Source organism: Trichosurus vulpecula, chromosome 3 (genome assembly GCF_011100635.1).
Source record: "Trichosurus vulpecula isolate mTriVul1 chromosome 3, mTriVul1.pri, whole genome shotgun sequence".
Classification (NCBI taxonomy): domain Eukaryota; kingdom Metazoa; phylum Chordata; class Mammalia; order Diprotodontia; family Phalangeridae; genus Trichosurus; species Trichosurus vulpecula.
The window spans coordinates 126583485-126608916 of record NC_050575.1 but is presented as its reverse complement, the minus strand read 5'-3'; the positions used below and the strand labels follow the sequence as shown (position 1 = coordinate 126608916).

At 39.4% G+C, this 25432-nt stretch overlaps 2 protein-coding genes across 3 annotated transcripts in view; one reads left to right on the top strand and one right to left on the bottom strand.

Moving 5' to 3' along the window:
* The window catches only part of RABGAP1 (RAB GTPase activating protein 1), a 217344-nt gene extending 208963 nt beyond the window's left edge, over nt 1-8381 (bottom strand). Inside the window, exon 1 of one of the 2 annotated variants that reach the window (XM_036748848.1) lies at nt 8218-8381. The gene's annotated coding sequence lies outside the window, so the exon portion shown is untranslated. The remainder of the gene's footprint in view (nt 1-8217) is intronic. The other variant, XM_036748847.1, reaches the window with a different exon arrangement.
* A 2592-nt stretch (nt 8382-10973) lies between these two features.
* On the top strand, nt 10974-24796 carry ZBTB26 (zinc finger and BTB domain containing 26). Its single transcript, XM_036753015.1, has 2 exons — nt 10974-11099; nt 19616-24796. Exon 2 carries the CDS (start codon nt 19626-19628, stop codon nt 20949-20951), a length of 1326 nt encoding a protein of 441 aa, XP_036608910.1. The 5' UTR covers nt 10974-11099; nt 19616-19625; the 3' UTR covers nt 20952-24796.
* Nucleotides 24797-25432: the final 636 nt, after the last annotated feature.

The following is a 25432-nucleotide window of genomic DNA, read 5'->3' as shown; positions in this document are numbered from 1 at the left end:
TTTTAATTTTTGTACATATAGGTTCTCCCCGCCCCTGCCCTTTTAAAAAAAATTTCTTTGGGATTCAGACTTAGTACAGGTATTGCTGGGTCAAAGGATTAGGCATAGCTCCAAATTGCTCTCCAGAATGGTTGGATCAGTTCACAATGCCAGCAACAATACACTAGTTTTCCAATTTTCCCACATCCCCTCCAACATTTCCTTTTCTGTCATATTAGTCAATCTGACTGGTGTGAGGTGATACTTCAGTTGTTTTAATTTGCATTTCTCTAATGAATAATATTTAGAGCATTTTTATATGACTATAGATAGCTTTGATTTCTTCATCTGAAAACTGCCTGTTCATATCCTTTGATCATTTATTAATCAATAGGTGATTTCCTGAACAAGCCCTCTACCTTCAGCCTCCACTTCCTTAACTCCCACTCACTTCTCAACTCCTTGCAATCTCGCTTCTAACCCTACCTCTTTTCTCCAAAGTTACCAATGATTTTTAAAATGTCATATCTGATGGCCTTTTCTTTGTCCCCACAGTTCTCAACTTCTACAGATTGTGACCTCCTTCTCCATAGTTCTCTTCCAACTTGTCGATCCCTGCCTTGTCTACTCTGCTGGATCATCATTCCTCAATGCTTTGTCCTGGGCCTTCTATCCTTTTCTCGCTATACCCTAATTCTTGGTGAGTTGCCTTGGGTTCAGTTATTAGAGATATGCAGATAACTCCAGAATCTATACATCTAGCCCTGATCTGAGTTTTATTTCAAAAATCACCAACTGGACATCTCCACTTGGATGTCTTATAGGCATCTCAGATCTCACATATTAAAACAGTACTTACTATTTTCCTGTCTAAACTCACCTCTCCTGTAAACTTCTACCAATGCATCTCTCCTTTCTTTTCCCTTCTCTCTATTCATACAACTACAACCCTAACTGGCACTTATCATCTCTACTTAGATAACTTCAAGAGCCTCATAGTTGTTCTCCCTGCTTCCAGTATCTTCTCTTGTCTCCAATTCTCCATACAACTGTCAAAATAATCTTTCAATAGTACAAGCCCAAGTGACTCCCTCGCCAAGAGTCTTTAGAAATTCTCTATTGCCTTTAGGATAAAAAACAAAATTCTCAACTCAGCACTTAAGACATTTACTATCTGGCTCCATCTTACCTTTCCAAGCATAATTTCACACTTACTCTCCTTCACATGGTCCAAGTTTCTATCTAAATTGCCCTACTTATTGTTGTTACCAGAGTTTGGCATTACACCTCCTACCTACTCATGGGCTAGAATTTACTTCTCACCTCCATCTCTTGGAATTCTTAGCTCAATCCAAGTGCCACCTCCTGCAGATACCCTTCTGCAATCCCCTAAACTATTAACTTCATCCTCAAATGGTCATATATTTAGTTTTCTGTGCAAATGTATCCACAGAAGAATGCAAGCTCCTTGAGAATACAGACTGGTTTTTTTCCCTTTTATCTTTGTACTCCCCTGCCAACCAGGTACCTTACATATAGTAGGTACTAAATTTGCACGACCCCTTTTGTCAAGTTGAAAAGGGGTCATGCGAATTTAATCTTTAAAGGTTACTAATGATTTCATTTCCACAAAAGCTTCTAATTTGGCAACAGAGTTTAAGGCATGAGCTCTGCCAGATTCTAGTATACAGAAAATTTCTTTATCACAGTTAAAGATCACTGGAAATTGTATGCAAAAGTAACCTTCCTAGAACAGCATATGAAATGTCAGAGATCATTAACCAGTGGACACCAGAACCCAGAAATACAACAAAATTATTAAAGGAAAAATGCACATCAAGTCAGCTTACATCTCTCAGATTTTATATATACACATACATATATATATACACATACACACATACATACATATGTGTGTATACATTATATTTATATATAGTGTAAGTGTGGTGAGGTAGAAAAAGCACTGAATTTGGAGAAGACTGAGTCTGACCTCTAATGTGACTATTTACCTTGTGACATAGAACAAATTACTTAACTTCTCTGGGCCTCAATTTCCTTATTTCTAAAATGAGTAGGTATAACTAGATGACCTCTTAAGATTCATTCCAGCTCCAAATCCTTTGGTCTTAAGTCTGAAGAAGTAAGTCCCAAGGCTGTCACCCAAGGTACTACAAGAAGTTCAATGTTGTTTTGAATAAATTTTAACAAAAAGGTAAACCGAGGCAGATTTCTGAGCAAGATAACCTTTATCAGCAGGAGCATGCTACCTGTCAATATAATGGCTCAATGGCTCGCCTCCATTAATGCCAAAGACCCTGAGCAAAAGGACAGTTCCCCTTTTACAGGTTTTGGGGAATACAGAACACAGAACAGAATAGATGACATTGTGGAATTAAGGGCAACATCACTGGTCACAGAGTTGAGGCATACGGAACAACATAATTGGTTGGAAGTCTGGAAAGGGGGGTAGCAATGACCACCCCCCTCCTTTCTTCTTTTATGAGACTAAGAAGTGCTCACTGTCTGAGTGCAGGTGCGAGACAGTAGCCCAGACTTTTGGACAGCAAACCAGACATCCTTGAAGAATAGCTTGGTGGTAAAGATATCAGGCCCAAACTCTCTTGCTTTCTCACATATTCTCCAAGGTCAGTTAAATTCTTTAAGGCAGGAGAGCTGGATTTTTAAACTTAACCCATTTCAGGCCAGCTGAACTCTGAACTAAGGTCAGAGACAAAGAATTACGACTTAAACAGTTAAAAGACAAAAGCAGTTACAGTACAAAATCAATCACTTGTAAATAGGATCAATAAGAAAATGATACAAGATCAATTTAAATTTTCTCAACGTCAATCACAGAACTAAACAAAGGCAGGATGTACACGGGTGTCCCAGAAGTCTCAGTGTAGTTTTCTGCTATGCTTTAAATTGCACCAAGATTTTTGGAACAACTTATATAAAGCTTACAAATTCATTGAGCTAAAGAGAAAAATCATTTCTTGGGAAGTCATTCTTCAAAAACTTCTTTATTTGCCACCAGAGCAAAACTTTGGAAAACTTATTTAATTAACAATACTGTAAACTCATGACAACTTCAAATGTAATCTTACTGGATTCTGAAGGCCAAAACCAATCACTTAATGTATTCATGACATGGACTCTGCCATATTTGGTTACATCATCAGTCTTCTAATATTATGCAGAGAAAGATGTCTGCTAAGGTCACACAGTGGTAAAATTTCCAATTTAAATACCCATCCAATAATATCAGTTTTTTTCTGGAGAGAAAAAATAAACAATAAATACTGCTTGCACAAATGGGTGTAAAGGAAAGTGCACTGGACTGGGAATTAGGAGAAATGATTTCTAGTCCTGGTTCTGCTACTAACTAGCTAAGCGACCCTGGACAAGTTACTGCATCTTGGCCTAGATCTCACAAGTCCCCTTCAGCTCAAACATTCTATGACTCCCTAAGTTTGTTTCCTTCAGGGACATTCACAAGTATCAATTCCTCATACCTATATCTCTCAAGACCTGAATGTGGAATATTAAAGGCAAATGTATAGTTAACCACAAAGAAACAAAATCTGATTCCATAAATTTTCCTAGAATCTTAAGTTAATATGGTATTTATCCACACTTCTATTAAGTATTTAAATAAAGCTTATTCTTACACTCCAAATACTTTGGAAGCTTGATAATAACAAAAAGCTATGTACCTAAGCAAACACATTTAACATAAAGACACTGATTTAAAAGGTCAAATTTACTTGGCATAGATTTCATTTTCAATTGTGTTTCCCTATTCCACCTAGGTTGGAAGGGCAACGTCCCAACATGGGCCTGATACTACACACTGATCAGCATAGGAATTTTGGCCTACTCATTTCTCATTTGAATTGGTTTGGCCTCCTTAGGCAGCCTGATGGCCCTCCCACTCCCAGATGCTCAACATACTGGTGCTGGACTTAGTACAGATGCCCAGTCAGCTTAGCCCACTGCAGCTCAGAGTTCAAGTGATCCACCAGCTTCAGTTTCTCCAGTAGCAGGGATTACAGGTGAGCACCAACATGTACTTATTACCACAGATTTGAGACTGGGGTTTTTAAAATGTAGTCAATGAATTTGCTTTTTAATATTTCAATCTTTGAACTTCAATATAATTTATTTTCTTTGTAATCCTATGTATCTTATTTTATGCCTTTGAAAACATTATTTTGAGGTGTCCAGAGGTTTCACCAAGGATTCCATGACACAAAAAGTTTAAGAACATATAATCATCTAAACAAATTTACATAGTGTATGTCATTGGAGCTCTGAAGGACACAGATCAATCATTTTGTCCAACTCTCTCATTTTATAGAGTAGCAAACTAAGGCTCAAAAGGTTAAGGGAATGTCACAGTGAGTCTGAGGCAAAACCAAAATCCAGGTTTTCTTGTCTATTTCCACTGGTAAAAAAATGATCAGAGAAGGTGGCACTGTAATTGGGAAGTTTCTCTGCAGTGGATATCATTTTTTGAGGAGGTAGTATTACCATAAGGAACCATGCAATAAGATTTGTCTAGACTGCATAATCATATCCTCTACATACATCTCAACTCAACAACCTTCAGTGGCTTTATTGTCTATCAAACAAAGTAGAAACACTAGCACTCAATGCTTTCAACAGTCTGACTGAAGCCTACCTTTCCACTTTAATTCAATTTAGTCCTATTCACATATCCTCCATTCCTGCCAAAGTTACTTCGTCTCCTTCTCCTCTCTGTAACACCTCATGACATCTCCCACACCTCAACTCTCTGCAGACATTTGTCTGTTTAGGCTTAAACCCTCCCCTTTCCTTAAAAAGCACAACTCCTCACATTTCACATAGCCTCTGCTTACCTCTCCTTTGCATTTCCTCATTTTACTTGACTTATAATTATGTGTTTAACTGTCATTTAGACAGTTAAGCTCCTTGAGGGCAAGACCTGTATTGTATTTAATGTCTGGTAGGCCCTCAATAAATGCTTGTTGACAGGAAAGTAAATAGTAATACATGCTAACTGTATCATCACATCAGCATTATAACAATGACCATAAAGCTAAGAGCTGAAATTGACCATAGAAATCACCTATCCAATCCCATTATTTTATAGATGAGGTTAATTGATTTAACACTTTTACCTCATAAGAGTATTCATAGGCCACATAATATCTTAAATATGCAATAAATAAATTAATTTTTGAGACATTTTAGAAAATTCAATGTGCTGAGTCAGAAAATTAAAAATTAGGAAAGTTTGAAAGAACACAATACACTAGAAAATCAATGATAAATCACTAGGGTGTTACCTTACATACATTTTAGAAAGTAATGACAATATATTTAATATATATATTTTTTAAAGTACAGAGTCCTAGAGAATTTCCAAAGTCACTGCATATGTAAAACTGTCAATTCTAGATTTTAACTTTCAAACATAAAAAACTATAGTTGTCCCAAAGGGTAACATAAAAAAAAATTCTTTTTCCTATATAAAATGTAAAGGTAAACACTGATGTGAAAGGATTTCAATATGCCTATTCATACATCCTATATTTATGTAGAATTCAGACACCAGATAAAATAAGTCACACATGAATGATTTATTCCTTGGTACAGTCTGACGTTATATGCAACTACAAGAATTTAAGGTGACAAATGCAATTCATCTCAACTTTTATTGAACAGTGCCTAACCACTAGCTTGTATAAAATAAAGCAGCTGGAAGGGACAACTACAGATGGCTGAGAAGCCAGGTATTAGCTTTAATAAAAATTTCAAAAGAAATTTATTTCTTATAACCATTTATATCTTTAGAACAAAGAAACGAACAAGATTCTAAGGAAGCCTAGAAGTTCAAGATAGAGTATAATGTTTAAGTTACTAGGTACTAGTAATATGTTAGCTTAACAAGTCCTTCTAGGATATTAGCTTCTCAAGATAAACAATGTAGTCTATGAATGAAGCCATAAGCAAAGTAAAAGCAGAGAGAGATGATGTTAAAAATAGTATGACAGATAGAATAGGTACAAGGGCACTTGCTAGGCTGATGGTGATAAATTCTGAAGAGTTGGGGTGATGTCATTTCCATGGCTATGCTTGACAGGCATTGAGAGAGTAGTGAAGGAGTCAGGAGGCTCAGGGTTCAAGTTCTGCCTTTGAAAAGAAAAGACTATGTGAATGACACTGGGCAAGTCATTTTAACCTCTCAGTGCCTTAGCCACTTTTCTAAGGCTGTAAGTTAATGAGCAAGTACAGATCAGCATTGGAAGAGGGAGGTTCCTACAACCAGTGAAATCATAGGTCTGGGCTACCCTTCTTCCTCTCCTACTTTTCCATTCTGCCAAAGCAAAACATGGTTCATTTTTATCAAGAGTACAGGATTTGGAGTTAAAACACTAAGGTTCAAATCATGGTTCTGCCATTATGTATATAACTTTGGACAAGTCAGTTACCCTCTCTAGGTTTCAATTTCGTCATCTGTAAAACAAAAGGATCAGACTAGATGATTTACAGTGCCCTTTCCAATTTTTAAATCCTATCATTCTATGAACTTTGTGAATATTTAATTAGCATTGACTGATGACAACTACGATCAGGGAATTAGCACTGACTGATGTTAACTATGACCAGGGAAATGATCAAATTGGATTCCCCACCCCATATATGTATACATATACACACATGTATACATACATACACATATACATATGCAATCTACGTATCTATACCTGGTCCTACACTGTTCTTTAACCCTGGACTGCTGCCCTATCTGCCTACCAAATGCCAACCTTTCCTTTCAAGTCCAGTACAAAAGCTCCCTTCTCCCACTTCATGAAGTCCTGCCTGATTTTCCTCTCCACTTGGCAGTTGTTTTTCTCCCTTCATATTTAGTACAGTACTTTGTTTTTACTTCCCTTATGCACTTGTAAAACCAAATGATGCCAGATAATTTAATTCCTTGTGTAGTCTTAACATTATACTAATCCATAAATTCAGTGAGGACAGAAACCAAATGTTACCTAAACGTTGTTCATCAGCAGTAAGGACAATACCCTCCACATAGAGCTGGTGCTTACTAAATGTCTGCTGAAGTTTTGAGTGCCCAAAAGAGATGAGTTATAGGGATGAGACCATCACCCCAAAGACAGGAGAACCAGGAAGAGAAGAGCTCACAAGCGGGGGAGAATGGCTGGCCAATGCTCAGATAATCTTTCAAAAAGGCAGTCTTATAGCCCAGACTGACTGGGAGATGTGCAGTAACATGCTACAAAAGGAAGGACAAAGATAGACTGGGGGGAAAACATTACTTAATGGGAGAGGAGGTGGGACCAACACTATGTGGTATGGTAGAACACTGGACTTGCATGAGGAGATCCGGGTCCAGCATTCATTAGCCATAAGACCCTGAGCAAGTCCCTCTCTCTTTCCTATCTACAAAATGAAATAGATTGATAGGAAGCTGTAAGTTTGGTTTGTTTTGGTTTTTAAGAGGGGCCTGAGAATATTTGCAGAAACAGGAGACGGAACTAATAACTACCAGGACAATGAAAAGGAGCTTGGTGCCATGGAAAGCACAAGAAATTCAGGAGACCACTTCCAGTTCTAATTCTATCACCAGCAAGCTGTGTAACCCTGAATAATGTGCCTAAATTAGCCTGTGTGCAAAATAAATGGGGACCTTAGAACACATGTCAGAGCTGCAAAGGCTTTTAGTTCCCAAAGCCCCTCTAAATCTACAGATAAGCAAACTGAGGCTGGATTAGATAAATCTCTGAAGTCCCTCCCAGGGGATAAGAATCTGTAATTCTGGGACTGAATTATCTTTCTGCCTAAACACTCTAGGTTCAAGGGCTAGAGACGAGGCGAAGAGGGTCAGGACAACAAGGAGGGTGGTCTCCCTTCCAAGAAAAGAGGTAAAGATGACAAGTAGACACCCCCACCCAGACAGGGGCAACCGGTTTGGTCAGGGGCTCCTTCCTGCGCATGCGCCCATCTCCATCAATGTTTCTCCCCTATTCTCCCAACCCCCCCTCCCCTAACCCAGTAGTTTATAGGGGCCCGGGCCAGGGCCCAGACCAAGCCAGGGAGGTGGGATTAAAAGCAGACAGCGACTCATGGGCCCCAGCCCCCGCAAGAGGGGGAAGCACAGTAGACTGCCAGGCTCCCCTCCCTCACAGGGTTCTAGGGGATCACAGTGAGTGGAACTACCTCCCCATCTGCGGAGGATGGTGGGTGAGTGGGTGGGTGGGTTGGAGGGGGGGAACGCGGCCCTACCCGACCCGACCCGCCGTCTCCTCCTCAGCAGCAGCAGCCGTCCTGTCCCCGAGGCTCCTCAGCCAGGGCCTCCCTGCCCCGCCCCTCGCCCCTCCCGCGTCACGTGAACAGCACTCCTTCCGTCCTCCGTTCCTCCTCCCGCGTTGTCCCATTGGCCACACGCTTAGGCTGGCGGTTTCTATTGGTTAGGAGATGCAGGACGCAGTCCTGGGTCTCCCCACACCGGATTCCTTCCAGTTTCCCCAACTGCCGGAGCCCCTGCGCCTGCGCACATTCTTACTAGTACCTGGGGCTGGAACTGCTAGATCCAGGAAGTAAAGCTAGGGGATTCTGGGTCGGGACTTAAAAGGAAAACCGGCTGCTGAGAATGTGCGATTTATAGCTGCAAGGCACGCTAGCGTTCTTGGAAACCAATCCCCTTGTTTTTCAGAGGTGGAAACTAAAGCCCAGAGAGAGTAATTCTGTTACTTGACTTGAATAGGCTCGCACATTTAGTAAGTAGTAGATCTGTATTAGAACTCAGGTTTTTGCAGTCACTGTGGTGTAGGGGGGAGTGAAAGGAATTGGGTGTCAGATGGCCTACGTTCCAGTCCTTGACACTTAGCTGCATCACCGTAAACATCTGTGTGCCAGGTACGGAAGATAGACAAAACAACACAACTTCCCTCAAGGAGTTTACATTTTATAGGGAGAAGAACATCATACATGTTAAGTAAATACAAAAAAATAAATATATACAAAGTAAATACTTGGCAAGGGCCTGGGGTGGGGGGACACTAGCAACTGTTGGGATCAGGATAGGAGGAGGCCTCATGTACTAAGGCAGTGGCACTTGAAATGAGCTTTGAAAAAACATACAATGACTCAAAAGGTGGAAGTGAGGAGGGAGGCAGTGGGAACATCCTGTCAGTTGGTCAGTCAACAAGAAGGATTTATTAACGCACTAAGGCTGGAGAAGCAATGCTTTGTGTGAGTCATAGCTTGCATTCCAGTTTGTCTGGACCAAAGTTTGTGAAGGGGAGTTATGTTTTAGTCTGGAAAGATAGGCTGGAGCCAGGTTATAAAACACTTTACTTCGACTCAAGATCTCGTTTCCTTGTGCCAAATGGGGATCATACTTGTACCTAAATAGGTACTATAGAAATGGGAAGTATTTTCACCATCTACATTGCCTCTTCCTAGAAGTAACTAGGACACTTGGAGTGGACACTGCGTCCTGCTTCCTTAGAGCTAGTAATCTTGTAATAGGATGTGAGTAGACTGTAAGTTCCCTTATAGTAGGGACTTTCTATTTTCTTTTTGTGTCCCTGAAGCTTATTTATTTTTAAACATATTTCCACATTAGTCACCTTGTAAAGAAGAATCAGAACCAAAGGGAAAAGTCAGGAGAAACAAGAAACGTGGAAACACACACACACACAAATAGTATTCTTCGATCTGCATTCACATTCCATAGTTCATTTTTCTGGATGTTTGTGTCCTCACAGTTTAGATCGTCAAGCTAAATAATGCGAATATTAAGAGACATATAGGAGCTAACAGTTTCTTAAGTGATTAACTTGAATAATGCAAAATAAAGTAGTTTGGAAATGAAGTTCTGACAAGACAGGTACAATCATTATTAACAAACATTTATAGAGCACCTTTATGTACGGCAGTGGGGATGCAGGGAGCTAGAAAACAAAGTCCCTGCCCTTGAGAAACAGGATATTTAATTCAATTTAACAAATATTTAAAGTATGTTCTTAATAGCATTTCCTTAGAGAGCTTACGTTCTAGTTGCCAAAAGATAACTAATCAAATAGAACACTCATCGAAGGATACTAGGATTTAAAGCAGGAAGAGCTCTTAGGAATATTTGTCAAAACCAGCCGTTTCGTTTTACTGGTGAGGGGAGATGAAGGAAATGACTCCTAGCCCGACGAATAGTAACAATGCAAGATTGAAGTCTTTTGACTAGAAATCCAGCCCTATTTCTGACACCTTATGCTGCTAAATGCCAAATGATCAGGAAGTTTTAAAGGAGATCTGAGGCAGTAACAATTGCTGAGGGGTGGGGCAGTCTGTGACTGTATTGGCAGTGGACCTGGAAGGGATTTGGAAAAGTAGAGAGGAGGGCAGGCGGGTTCAAAGGCAGGGACGGGGTTCAAAGTAAGAAGGTCAGCTGCACGAAGGTTTCGTGGGGGTTGATTTGCAATGCCAAGCACAGCCAGACTCAGCCCGCCTTTTACGAAGCAAAAGAACAATCATATACGCAGAGTGTATCTTCTTGATGCCCATCTCGTCGTTGGAGGGCTCCCAACACCTTGTCTGGGGCACAGAAGAAAACTGGATAAAAGAAAGCTTAGACTGGGAATGGGATGGAGGAGGGAAGAGGAACTGCGAAGAGGAAGATTGGAAGTGGAGAAGAGAGAAATGACTTCAAACCCATCTGGGGAGGAAGAACAAGAGCACTTTCTGGGAGAAGAGTGCCTCGTTTTCTCCCCAGGCCCTAGGGTTGAGGAGACCACCCCCCCAACATCAGCAGGGGCAAAGCAATTGCTACGCGCCGCCCCCCGCCCTCAATCCCAGCTCGCACAAGTGTCATTTCGGGGCTGCACTCCTCTCCCGAAATCCTGATTGGCCGGAGATACGAAGGAACCCGTCACTAAAACCTGGAAGCATTCTCGGGAGTTCAAAGGCTCCTTTTCCGCTTCCGGTCTGTATCCCCTCCCCCCTTTGGCCGCAGTCCCCTCCCCCTCCTTTCCCCCCTGGAGCCCCCGAGGGGCCGGAGCTCCAGGCTGTGCGGGATCCCAGCCTCGGCTACTCGTAAGTTGGTAAGTGCGGGACTGGGCGTGGGGGGTGTGGGTGTGGGGCGGGGCCTGGCGGGGGCGGGGCCTAGGGGGTCCCTATTTGGCCACCTCAGCCGCTCTTTCCCTTGCAGGTCCCTAGGTGGGTTTCTAGGCAGGAGCTGGGGACTGGGCTGAGGGCCCAGGATGGAACGGCTCCGGGTGGCCGCAAGGGCTGGACACTGGGGCTGCCGCCTTCCCGCGCGGTCCCACCTCCCTGGCTCCCCTCCTGGTCCAGGCACTTCCTTCTGTTTAACTCTGGGTGAAAGGCAGCGTAGCGCTCCCCGGAGTCCGGCGGGTAGGGAGCAGTCGGGGGGAGGCTGCGTTGGCCGGGTAGGTGCTGGAGGGACTCCGGCCTGCCGGCTCTTCCGCTCCTCGCAGCAGCTGCCGGCAGACTTTTTCCAGCCCCTGCAGACTCCGGTCCCGAGTTCCGGTGAGGTACCGCCCCCTCTCCCCCGCCCTCCCTCCGCCCTCCCCATTCCATCTCTGGGAGCAAATCAAGCCACAGCCCTCAGTTTTAGCAGGTGACGAAGGTGGCAAGTAGTAGTGCCAGTCTGGATTGTCTGTTAGACTGAGGTTTCCTCTTAGAGACCAGTGGGAGAGGTTTCAAAACCGAAGGGAGGTATGGGCCCTTGGAAGTGCGAAACTTGTCCAGCTTCTTAGGCTCCAGGGTTTAAAGAGCATCTGCAGCCTGACGGCGGCGGCAGCGGCGGCGGCGCAAGTGGTTAGGGTGATACCATTTTCATCCTGGGCTATGTAAAAACCCTTTTTCTGCAGTTATAAAAGCCAAACCTTAAGTATTATTATTCTTGATACCCTTTTTCTGTGTTTGTAATTGGTTGAAGTTTTTGTAAGGAGGTAGATCATACTTGAATGTCCATCACACTCATTCTGACGCTGACTCTGAAATACAGTAGGCATCCAACGTTTCGAGGGTGGAGAACGAACCTTTGTTACTACATTGGGGAAAGGATATCTTTATACGTTATTACTTAGCAGTGGTTATAAAAAGAAATCAAATAAATTGTCTTTCAAAGACCCACTTATTTTCCATTTCTTACTTTCAAATTGAATATTTAGAAGTTTTCATAGTTTCTGAGTGGGTGTGTTTTCATGGATGAGTTATGTTATGGTTGGGCAAAAGAGGAACTCTTAATGTACAAATGGTTCTGTAGCAGTTAAAGCTTCCAGCAGAGGGGACTAAAAAAAGGAGTGTTTATTTGGGTGGACTCAGTAACAGTGTTAGAGCTAGAACACAAATAGTCAGGTACAATGGAGAGTATGCTCGATTTGGAGTCAGAGGAGTGAGGTTTGAATGCCTGCCTGCTCTGTCACTAATGGTGTGACCTTGGGCAACACACTTAATATCACCATGGGCCTCAGTTTCCTAGTATGTAAAATGAAGTGGTTGCGTAATGTCTCAAACTGTATGCAGAGGTGTGAGGATTGAAGAAGAAAGGAAGAGGTCCAAAAAAGACTGGCGCTAGGAAGACAATATGGACCAAATAGAAGGAAGTGAATGCTGCTCTGGGAAGCTCATTGGGCTAGTTTAAGATAATTCCTTTTGGTAATAAATAAATACAAGAATAATGTAATTATAGATTCAGGTGACAGAATCACCTGAAATGCAGGATACTTCTGTAATAATGATATTTAAGAAAATAAGATATTCCAAGCTTTAAAGAAGTCATACAGCCTAGTGAAAATTGGACTGAGTCAAAAGACTCTGAGGTCCTAGTTCCAGTGTTAGGTAAAAACATCCATGTGACCTTGGACAAGTCATTTAGATTTTTCGAGATTTATTTTCCTCATCTGCAAAATGTATGTTAATATCTCAGAGTTGTTCTAGTAAGCAAATGAAGTAGTATACAGGGAAAGTAATTTGAAAACTGTTAAGCAAAATTTGTGTTTATGCTATTTTGTATGTTATTCCCTATTTAAAAATCATAGAATTTAGAATTGGAAGTGACATCGGTCCAAATACATATTTTACAGATGTGGAAACTGACGCACAGAACCATGAAGTGACATGACTAGTAACAATACAAGATTGGAATCCAGGGCCACTGACTCCAAATCTGTTGCTTTTTCTACCAATTTCCCTATTTGGAAAATACTGTTATCAATCAGCAAGTATTGAGCCACCTACTCCTTTTAAAGACATTAGTAGTATAAGAAATGGACCTTTCAGGGCAGCTAGGTGGTGCAGTGAGTAGAGCACTGGCCCTGGAGTAAGGAGGACTTGAGTTCAAATCTGGCCTCAGACACTTGACATACTTACTAGCTGTGTGACCTTGGGCAAGTCACTTAACCCCAATTGCCCTGCCTTCCCCCCTGAAAAAAACATTTAAAAAAAAAAGAAAGAAATGGACCTTCCTCTGATGGCATTTACTAATTTTTTCAGGAATCAATAGTCTGGACCAGGGGTGGGGAACCTGTGGCCCTGAGGCCATATAACCTTGGCCTCCAGGCTGGAGGTTCCCCACCCTTGGTCTGGGCTTTTGCTTCTCAATCTGTATTGCTTAAGAAAGTGCAGGCCAAGATTCCAAATCACGCCTTGTTGGATATTAGATTTAAAAATTTTCGTTTGTTTGTTTGTAATGGGGAGGACATTTGGTTGAGGAGAGATTTTAGAAAATCAGTTAAAGGAATTATTTTAGTTTTAGGCACATATGAAATTTAGCTCTAATATCACTGTAAAATCTGTAAGTTGGGGGCATAGCAAGGTTGCACTTTTATGAGTTATGTCTCTGCTTGTCAATTTTGGTGTTTAAACCATTCTGTTACTGCCTTTTAGTCAGTGAATCCTTTAATAGAAAGAGAAACTAATCCAGATTCCCTCACTTCCAACCCTACTCCACCCTTTCATTTGGAATAGACAGATTCCATTCTCTTCAAAAAACAATGTTTCCCTTTTCCAGGGAGCTAGTTTGGTACAGTGTCTATCAAAATTTCATCATCTGTTGCTTTAGCTGGCCAGTTAGGTAATCCTATAAGGTTCTGGCCTTTGGACAATATTATTACAGCATGTTGGGAATTGGACAATTGGTGGACTTTAAATGGATCCTGTCTTTAAGTGCAGAATGTCAGTCTAGCATATAAGCCTTTTCAGCTTTTTTCCTGGCTTGTGTCTTTCCTTGAGTGTTTTGTATGACTGCAAGCCAGCATTCTGTTTTTTATAGTAAACAATGAGGCAATTGTATTCTAGGTACTTCTTCCTTCTGGGAAATAAAATGGTCTGAAGAAAAAGTCTTGAACTAGGAGTCAGACTTGGATTCTCATCCCAGCTTTGTCACTGATTGTGTAACCTTAAATAAGACAGTTAGCCGTCCTTGACCTCATCTCCTTTCTACTCCTGCCTACCTTCCCCCCACCCCCAACACACAACTGGCCGTGGGGTGGGTTGGAGTAGATTATTTTTAAGATTATATAAGTAGATTATTTTTAATTCTTCCAATTCTAAAGCCAGGTCATCTAGCTTCAAATTTTATGTCATTCCCACCTTATCATATTATCTCAAATACTTGTTACGTTGATGGATTATAACCTTTAGTAAGATAGACTTCATGAGTTGGTATGGCTGACTGGCAAGGAATGAGCTTTTCCTGAACTGTTCTAAAATGATTCTTGGGCAACAGATAAACACTCATTGACACCTGCCAGAGTTTGGGCTCCATTGCCTTTGAGAGTTCAGTGTTAGTTGCACACCACAATGAGCCATTGGAGGCTTTTAAAAAATATTAGGTATATGATAGTTGTGGAAATGAATTGAATAATCAAGTATTTCTTGGATATCTACTATACCCGGTCCAGTGCTAGGAACTGTGCGACATCATTCTTATCCTCTAGTTAAAAAGACATGGCAGTCATATAAGATAGAAACAAAAAAGTGCGAATGCTCCCTCAAATATCCTTCCTTGCTTTCTAGTTCATCAGCTTCCCCAACTCCCATAAGCTGCACCTTCACTCTATCCTATCCACACGTAGGAGTGGTTATACCCTTCATCTTAACACAGGTGCTACCATCTTCACAATCCAGAACTTTTAAATTCTTCTATCTAACTGGCTGTCTTAAAATCTCTCCCTGTTCCTTACCCCTTCTAATCCCGAGGTCTAACATCATTGCAACCTCTAGACATTCCAACCCTCCATGCTTTTTTCCAGGCAGGCATCCCTGCTCTGGCTTCACTTTCTTCCCCTTCTTAAATCCCCTTGTCCAGTCACCACCTTTCTAAATCCCAACTCTGTACTACTTGTACCACCTGCCTTTCCACTCCCATGCATTGCTGCTGAATTCTCCTGGAGGAAATCACAATTGTCCTGATTAGATTCACTCCAATTTTATGTTATGTAATCTGACCTGGATCCTTATTGCTTTACTTTTAATTATTCATCCCATTCCCCATTGAATCTGTTCTAACCTTCTTTTCTGTTTAAGTCTTATCTATGGCACAATAATATTCCATTACATTCATCTATCATAATTTGTTTAGCTGTTCCCTAATTGATAGGTACCTTTCCTCCACTCCCCACCCCCAATCCCCCGCTCCCCTGGATGCCTCTCTTTCCCCCAGTTTCTAGTTCTTTGCCACACTAAAAAATGCTGCTATAAATATTTGTATACATTAGTTATTTCCTTCTTTCTTTGATCTCTTTGGAGTATAAGCCTAGTTGTGGTATCAGTGGGTCAGAAAGGATGGAGAGTTAGTGACTTTGGGGGCATAATACCCAATTGCTTTCCAGAATGGCTGAACCAGTTCATGGCTCCACCAGCAGTTTATTTATGTGTCTACCTTCCCACAGCTCCTCAAACAATTATTTTCCTTTTTTTGTCATCTTTGCAAGCCTGATAAAACATAAAAGTTATTTTAATTTGCCATTTCTCTTATTATTAGTGATTTGGAGCTTTTCACATGGCTGTTGATAGCTTGGATTTCTTAGTTGGATAGCTGTTTCTTCATATCCTTTGACATTTTAACTCCTGGGCAATAATTCTTGTTCTTATATATTTGAATCAGTTCCCTATATATCTTGGATTTCAGAGTAACTTTCTCTAAAGATTTTTTTCACAGTTAATTATTTCCCTTCTAATTTTAATGGCATTAATTTTGTTTGTGCAGAAGCTTTTCAAATTTATGTAATCAAAATTTTTCATTTATCTGCTGTAATCCTCTATCATTTGTTTAGTCAGCAAATCTTTTTCATCCGTATTTGTGACAGGTATCTTCTTTACATCCCTAATTTGTTTATGACTTTTTGTATTTGTCATGTTTTCATTTGAAACTTATCATGATGTATGGTATGAGATGTTAGTCTGAATCTGATTTCCCAGTGATTTCATAATCATAAAATCTGCAGGCTTTTTCTCAGTACTCATTCCTCTTGACCTTACTGTAGCATTTGACATTGACTCTGCTTTCCTCCCTGGGTCTCACTGACACAGGTCTCTCTCGGATCATTTCCTAACCATCTGGTTGTTCTTCTGAGCCTCCTTTGTTGACTGATGATGACTGCACATTATCCCTTTTCATGAATATATATGCCAGGGACTTCTGTATATCTTCTCTTAGAGATCTCATCAACTAGCACCTCTACAGAAAATTCCCAGATCTTTGTACTTATCCTTAATTTTTCTCTTTAAGCCCAACCCCATCGCACCAACTGTCTGTTTGATATCTCCAGGTCACTTAGTCACAACAAGCTGAATTTGTCTTAAATAGAAATCATTATTTGATACCTTTCCCCCTTACACACCCCTTCAACTTTCCTTCATCTTCATTTTCTCCTTTCTTTTGAGGATACCAACATCCTTCCAGTCACCTGGAGGTGGTGGTATCCCTTCTAGTCAACTTTTAAGAACTTAATAAGTGCATATTCACAAATTTGAAGTTAGTGCTACCTCTACAATAGTTTTTGGATTTGTACCCTTCCCTTTACTTACCCAGACACCACTGTAGTTTACACTTGCATCCCCCCTTGCCTGGATTTTACAATACATTCCCAATTGGTCTCACAGACTCCAATCTCCCCCTTTTTTAATCTGTCCTCGAAGAGAAACCAATGTGATATTCCTAAAACACAGGTCTGACAGTTTCACTTCCCAGCTCTTGAAGCAGCAATAGGGCCACCTTGCCTCTAAGAACTTCTTTATTTGGCTCATAAAACCCTTCACAATCCGGCGGCAGCCCACCTTTCTAGTCTTATTGCCTGTTACTCTCCCATATTCATTCACTCAATATTACAGTCTGTCTGACCTATTTGCACTTCTCCAGACGCAACACTGAATCTTCTGTCTCTATACCTTTTCATAGATTATCCTTATGCCTGGAATGCAATACCAATTCACCTCATTCACCTCTGTTCCTTATAGAAGTCCTAGCTTCCTTCAGAGATCAATTCAAGTACTACCTTCTACTAGAAGCAAATCCTGATGTCCATGTACCCTCCCCCTGGAAGTTACTTTGTGTCTCTTTTGTATTTGTCTGTGTATGTTGTCCCAAGGCCCACTTTTCTTCCAAAGACCATAAGCTCTTTGAGAGCAGGTACTGTTTTATTTTTATCTTTTTATTCCCAGTTTCTAGCTCAGTGCTCAGCAGACAAAAGACATTTAATAAATTCCTGTAGAATGAATGAATTAGATTTAATACAAAAGTCATTATTTGCTAGAATGGGTCTGGGGAAGCTTAATATTTAATACACAAATGTGAACTTAAGTCTCACCAGAACTATGGTCAAAATATTGGCCCTTTTTAGAGAGTATTTGAGATAACTCACATAATTTGTTTTGTTTGTTTTTAAGGAAAGGTATACACTGATTTATTTACTTTTTAAAAAATGACAGTCTGCCTTCTTGCCACATATCATTCTCTCTTATCCTCTATTGAGAAAACAAGAAAAACAAAATCCTTTATTACAAACATGTATAGTTAAAGAAAATTCCTCCATTAGCCATATTTTTAAAAAAAATCTTCATCTGCAATTTGAGTCCATCATCTCTCTATTGGGAGGTGGATGACCTGTTTCATCTTCAGTCATCTGAAATCGTGGTTGCATTGTGTTGATCAGATTTCTCAAGACTTTCAAGGTTGATTACAATATCCATATTGCTTTTAAGAAGATAATTTTCATAAAACCAACGATTATAAACCAAATAATAGCACTTGCTTATTTTTCATTTTAAACCATCAGAGGGAGATTAGACCTGTCTAGTTCCCAAGAGTGTTCAACCTACAATATCTGAATGATTACCAGCAATTAGCTTTCCCTAATGATTCCACAGAGAGAAATACCGGTCTGGGCTAGATAATGGTAAGAGCCAATGGAATCTGGAACAAGTAAAAAACAAGTGCCAGCTTTGTTTTCGCTACTTAAAATTCCTGTTGCTTTATAACTTTTGGTGCTAAATTAGAATTGTTGCTGAAATGTTTCCAGAATAGATATTAAATAAATATTTAAAACTTAAAAATACGTGACAGAAATGATTTCTCATTCTTCGTATTTTGTTTTTTCCCTTCTATAAGTTCTCACCAACTGTCTTGATAGAATTGAGATTTTGTAAAGGGTTCTCTTTGCACAAATGCTGTATTTTCTCTTCCATACCATTTAACACTCTTTGATATCTGAACTGTATTTGTTACTTATATTGCTTGAAAGGTATTGCATAAGCTTTTATAGTCTCTTTAAATTTACATATATGTTATATACATGGTATGTCAAAAGCTTCAGTCGAGTTTTAAGTTTTAAATACCACCTCTTAACTTGCCAAACCTTGCTGTTCTTTCTGCGTAACAGAGAATTGATATTAAAAGCTTTAAACTCTACTGAGGTTTTTGGAACACCGAGTATATAGGCTCTGTCTTACCTTTCCCACACTGTCCCCCCAGTTTCTCTATTATTGGAATTACAACTTTCCTAGAAATTCTTTAATTCATTTTGACTTTTTTTTAAATGTTTCTGTCCTTTACATTCTTGCCATCTTGTCATCTGTCCAGGGATGGAGCAGTCAAGTTGTTTGCAATATTTTAGGAGATACATCAATGAGATTTTCCTTTTTCTTCCTATGAGAAGTAAGCATCTTTGTAAGTGTTTGGCCTACCTTGAGGAGAACATGGTAATCTTGAGCTGTGGTTCTTAGTTCTAAGTAAAATCTAACTCAGTAGATAACTCATCTCAACTGGTTTGGGTTCATTCCAGTTTGTTATTAAAAGCTGATCGAATTTTTAATTGAAGATAGGTAAAATGCCTTTGGATTGACAAATGATTTGCAATTCTTATGTATTATTAAGGGTTGACAAAAGAGAAGTTTATCCATTCCTAAGTACATTTTACACTGTTGATGAGGAATAATTTTTCACTTGTCTTGGAAAGCTATCTTCTTGCCAGCAACATTTCCTTAAAAGCAAATAGGTAATTTTTTTTTTTTTTTTGCAAATGAAGCCCAGGTTTCTTACATCTTTGACTTTTTTTTTTTCCTATCTCAACATCTCTACATTTCCGCCCTTTAGGTCTGCCACAATGTCTGAAAGATCAGATCTCCTTCGCTTCAAGTTTGAAAATTATGGAGATTCAATGTTACAAAAAATGAACAAGTTAAGAGAAGAAAATAAATTTTGTGACGTCGCAGTTCACATAGATGATATTGAGGTTCAGGGACATAAAATTGTGTTTGCTGCAGGCTCACCCTTCTTAAGAGACCAGTTTTTACTGAATGATTCCAGAGAAATAAAGATTTCCATATTGCAGAGTTCAGAAGTGGGGAGACAATTGCTGCTATCCTGTTATAGTGGCATTCTGGAATTTCCTGAGATGGAACTGGTAAATTATTTGACAGCCGCAAGTTTTCTTCAGATGAGCCACATTGTAGAACGATGCACACAGGCCCTTTGGAAGTTTATAAAGCCCAAGCAGCCCTTGGAGGGCAAAGAGGAATGTGAACAGCAGAGTGATTCTTCAGAGTCAAAAGAACAGCAGGTAGATGACAGAGACTCACAGGAGCAGGACTCCCCCTGTATTCAGCCCTCTGAGGATAGTATGGACATGGAGGACAGTGACATTCAGATTGTTAAAGTAGAATCAATTGGAGAGGTTTCAGAAGTTAGGAATAAAAAAGATCAAAATCAGTTTATTTCTTCTGAACCAACTGCTTTACATTCCTCAGAACCCCAGCACTCCTTAATTAATTCAACTGTGGAAAACAGAGTAAATGAAATTGAACAAAACCATCTACACAATTATGCCCTTTCTTATGCAGGTAGTGATAACATCATTATGGCCTCTAAAGACTTGTTTGGTCCTAATAATCGTGGTGTAGACAAAGGCCTTCAGTGGCATCACCAGTGCCCAAAGTGTACCAGGGTGTTCCGTCATCTAGAGAACTATGCCAACCACTTAAAAATGCATAAACTCTTTATGTGTTTACTCTGCGGAAAGACTTTCACTCAGAAAGGCAACCTCCATCGACATATGCGAGTACATGCAGGCATCAAACCTTTCCAGTGTAAAATCTGTGGGAAAACCTTCTCTCAGAAGTGCTCCTTACAGGATCACCTTAACCTTCATAGTGGAGATAAGCCCCATAAATGTAACTATTGCGACATGGTTTTTGCACATAAGCCAGTTTTGAGGAAACACCTGAAGCAGTTGCATGGTAAAAACAGCTTTGATAATGCTAATGAAAGAAATGTGCAAGACCTCACAGTGGATTTTGATTCTTTTGCTTGTACCACAGTAACAGAAACTAAAGGGTGTCAGCAGCCGCCTGATGCATCCCAGGTATTAGATGCAGGTAAACTGGCTCAGGCTGTACTGACTATAAGGAGCGATGGTACCTGTGTTAATTAAGTAGGGTTATACACATAACTAACGGTTGACCAAGAGAGCATGAAGAACAGTTAAGTTTGTATCTTGGGGGGGTGGGGTTGGGGAGCATTTGGGTTAATTTGACTGGTGTATACTGTTGGGGCCCAATGAAAGCACCTGGTAAGTTGCTGCTTCAAGGTGTTTTTACCACCTTTTTGCCCTGTTTTCGGTGATGAATTTTCTTCCCATAAACATCTACTTTTGTTTCTTGAGAATTACTACATTGCAGGTCAATCACATTGACTCCTGTTTTGACTGATCCCATTTCTGGGTTTTTTTGTGGGGCATGGTAACAACAAATTAACCTCAACTACTTTCTATTAATAGACTCTGTGTTAGGAGAAATAAAAAACACTGTAGATTGTAAACAAAAGTGGCTGAGATTTAAAACAAACAAACAAACAAACTGATTTTAATGTTTTACCCTTGACCTCAGATAGAATGAACCACTGGCTGCTCAATGGTTAAATTAATTTGTTTTTGTTAAACATCTTATTTACTCCACAAACTCCATCTGAGTTCATCTTGAAGTTGTTTACATGAAGTATATTTAGTTCATTTTCTATACTTTTAAACAGTATTAACACTTGATTTCCATTCTCTAAGTTATTCACATGGATCAGGTAATACACATTGGTGTTTTCAGCCACATCTACCTGCACAAGTAGAGATCATCATTCATACCATTATAATCACACATAAAAGACAGCAGTTGAAATCACTGTGTAAGAGTGGAAACCTTTGGTTTTCGGTTAGAATAGTACATGAAAAGGCCAATTGCATCTAATAATAGTGTTACTTGTCTATTTTCTTAAAGCCAGGACAACAAATGGCATACTTAATGGAAGTATTGAAGAGTAATGATTCTTTTGAAAAATAATAAAAATATAAAGGCTACTTGGTAGTTGATATACTTTATGTCAGGTGAGCCACATTCATAGTGGATTTGATAAAAAGAAAAGTACACTGTCCAATACTTTGTAGAGCAGACTCTGAAATCTCCACAAATTATAAGTGCACTTTTCTCTAGTCATAGTGTACTTCCTTGCCTAAAATGACTGAAAAAAAATCCTTAATGAATCACAAAAGGCACATATTGTAATCAGGTTTTTCTCTTGAAGGTGTCCAATCTTATCTCCATACCTGCAACAGATCCACAAGCACCAAGTCAGTCTATATATATGGATTTTTTTTCCCTTTGCTTCCTGAATAATATTTTGGAGTCTTAGCTGTTGTATAACATCTGAATTAGATTTAGATAGTCATAGAATCATAGAATGTTAGAGCTGAAAGGGACCTTAGAGATAAACTAGTCTAATTCCTTATAGATGAAGAAACTGATTTCCAGGGTGGGATATGACTTAACCAATGTCATTTAAAACAGAGCTTTTACTCCACATGTTCCTTAAAACTTTATTCATAACTAAACTATTTGATATTCAAGATAAAGCATGACATGCTAACTGGAGGTTTTATGTTTCCTTTTTAAATCACTGCTGGGTTTTAGGTCAGGAAACAGCCCGGTGTTTACTAGCTAACCATCACATAGGGATTCATTCCCATTTAGAAGCTCTTTCCTTGTTGAAAAGAAGTAGTTTAAACAATATTCTGCTCTTACAAATTAGATGAATTTGCTCAGTGGCAGTGGGCTTGTTTGTTGCAATGTTCCTCTCTTTGGCAAGTAGTAAGATTATGGGGTGGGAGGGAGTCAAATGAGGAGTAAACCCAAACACTGTTTCTAAACTAGACTGTGTTAATTTCCATCAAGTTTAAAACATTTTATCTTTTTGAGTGCATGTAAAGAAACTTAGCTGGTTTGAAGGAATCCCTGTGATTGGTATATGGGATGCTGTTTTTTTGCGAATCTAATTGGAAGCATTGTATCGATCAATATTGTTTAAAAAATACTTTCCCATGCTATTTGCTAAACAACTTAAATGCAAAATGTGTTGAAGGGTAGAACCAGTAAGCACTTAAACCTGATTAGTAAGTAGATTGTGATGTAGCTGCTCCCTGACAATATCTAATTTACTAAGTCTAACTGAAGGTACCAATGCTATGCAACAATGAGAAGTTACAACAGGATATTTAAACCATTTTGTTTTATGTTGCTTTGAGCATCATTTAATTATAGGAAAATTACATGGCATAGTCAAGAGACTTAGTTCATTAACTGAAAGCTGTGCTGTCATTCTTGTGATGTCTTTTTCTTTTTTTTTCTTTTTAGTTTACAACACTTAGTTCTACATGTTCTTGAGTTTCAAATTTTCTTCCCTTCCCTCCCCCTCCCCCCTTCCCCCAAGACGGCATGCAGTCCGATATAGATTCTACATAAACTTTCACATTAAACTTATTTACACAATAGTCAAGTTGCAAAGAAGAATTATGACCAATGGAATGAATTGTGAGAGAGAAGAAACAAAATCAAAAAAGAAGAGAAATAAAAGAGAGCAAATAGTTTGCCTCAGTCTGCATTCAGACTCCACAGCTCTTTCTCTGGATGTAGCTCTCTTTTTCCATCATGAGTCCTCTGGAGCTGTCTTTGAGCCTTGTATTGCCGAGGAGAGCCAAGTCGATCAGTTAGTCATCACATAATCAATATGTCTGTGGTTGTGTATGATGTTCTCCTGGTTCTGCTCCTCTCACTCAGGATTAGATCATGTAGGTCTTTCCAGGTTATTATGAAGTCTGTATCTTCCCCATTTCTTATAGCACAGTAGTATTCCATGTGATGTCTTTTTCTTATTGGGTTGACTAAATAGGCAAGAGTTCAATTTTAGATATAGCGCTTTTACTGAGGACTAGACTTTCTGGCTTCTTAACAGAAAACAGAATGTTAGGGCCAGTCCTGCCCCCTCATTTTTCAGAGGAGTAAACAGAAGCCCAGGAAGGTAACTTGCCAGTGTCATTTGGCTGGTTAGTGGCAGAACTGGGACTTCCCAGGGCCTCAAAGTTTCTTAGTGGAGGATTCAGTGATAGGTACTAAAATCCATGTCTCCTACCCAGACCAGTCTTTTCTCTGTTACACCACAGTTGCCTCATGTGGTCTCTGACTTAACAACAAGGAATAATAAAAAAACTCCCTTGGAGTATTAAGAGCACTTAAATACAAATATCTGACACTTTGCTTTTATTTACCATCATTATTTCCTCCTAGGAAAACCTTGTAGTTCGCACTTCCCTGCAAATATAAATCACTAAAATGACCGAACTCTCCTTCAGTCTTTAGCTGGAGAGGAAGCCTCTTTCATTTCTGTGAGACTTCCTTAATGAAGTTCAATGAAGCTATATTAAATTTGCTATTTTAGCTAGAACTTGATTTATTTCAAATATGTAGGTTTCCTAGCTTGTATTAAAATTTGACCAGACTACTGAATGACATAGAAAACTATTTGAAATTCTTGTGGTAGAAAGACTTTAACATTTTTTTATTCACTCAATGTTAGAATTTTACAGATCTTTGATGTTTTAACCCTATAAAGCACAAAAAGGAAGAAGGAATCCTGTTAAGTTTAGCACTACAGTTTAAAATTAAAAAAATTAAAACCTCAAGCACTTAGTTGAAGTGACTAACATCTAGAACGGTAAATCAGATATGGGTTTAATTCCTTTAAAATTTTTTCATTAGAAGCTGTATAAATAGGGCATTCCTTTGAGACCAGTTTCACTTTTTCACTACTGTCAAATACATAGCAAAGTACCTTCTTCCATTGTCTACTTTCAGCTAGTGAACAGCTGTCCTAAACTTGTTGTATGTTACACATACTGACTATGAACTACCTCTTCACCTATTATGAGGAAGTTTCCTTAATAAAAGTGTGACAACTAAAACCCTGGTGTCAATGGCTTGCTTCATTCTCCCATTTTCTTCTGAAATCCTTGAATGCCAGTAGAGGTAAGTCTTGCATTCTTTATGGATAGGATGGTATCACTTTTAGGACAAAAATCTGAAAGATTAATTTGCTAGAAAAGTTACCAAATTATTTCAAAATGATAAAACTCCTGTAGTCTAGAGGTTAGTTCCAGATTATAAAGTAGCTACTGCTCTAATTCAGAGCTAAATAAAGGAACTAATTATGAATTAAAAGTTCAAATTCACAACTAACAATTTAGGAAACAATTTAAAAGATCCAGGATTGCATTGGAACGTGTAGTATTCTCCCTCTTAGTATGTTTATATCTCCTTTGTAGATAGTCTTGGTAACCTTTTTTTTAATTCAGTCTCTTATCTGGTGGCTAATCCTTTGGTGCTGACCTCTTCACAGTTTGTTTTTCAAATGTAGACACACTTTCTGCTTGGTAGGCCAGCCAAAGTTTGTAATCTGTTTGCATAACCTTTGAGAACCTAAGGTTCCCTTCACTCTGTTATGATTAATGGAAGCACAGCCAAAGAAGGGAAGTAATTATGAATTAAAGTTACTGGTCTGAAGGTGTTACTGACCAAACTGGTGAAGTGATAGGAA

Bases quoted from the DNA above. Each gene is read 5' to 3' on its own strand.
- ZBTB26 (XM_036753015.1), top strand. From the start codon at position 19,626: ATGTCTGAAAGATCAGATCTCCTTCGCTTCAAGTTTGAAAATTATGGA.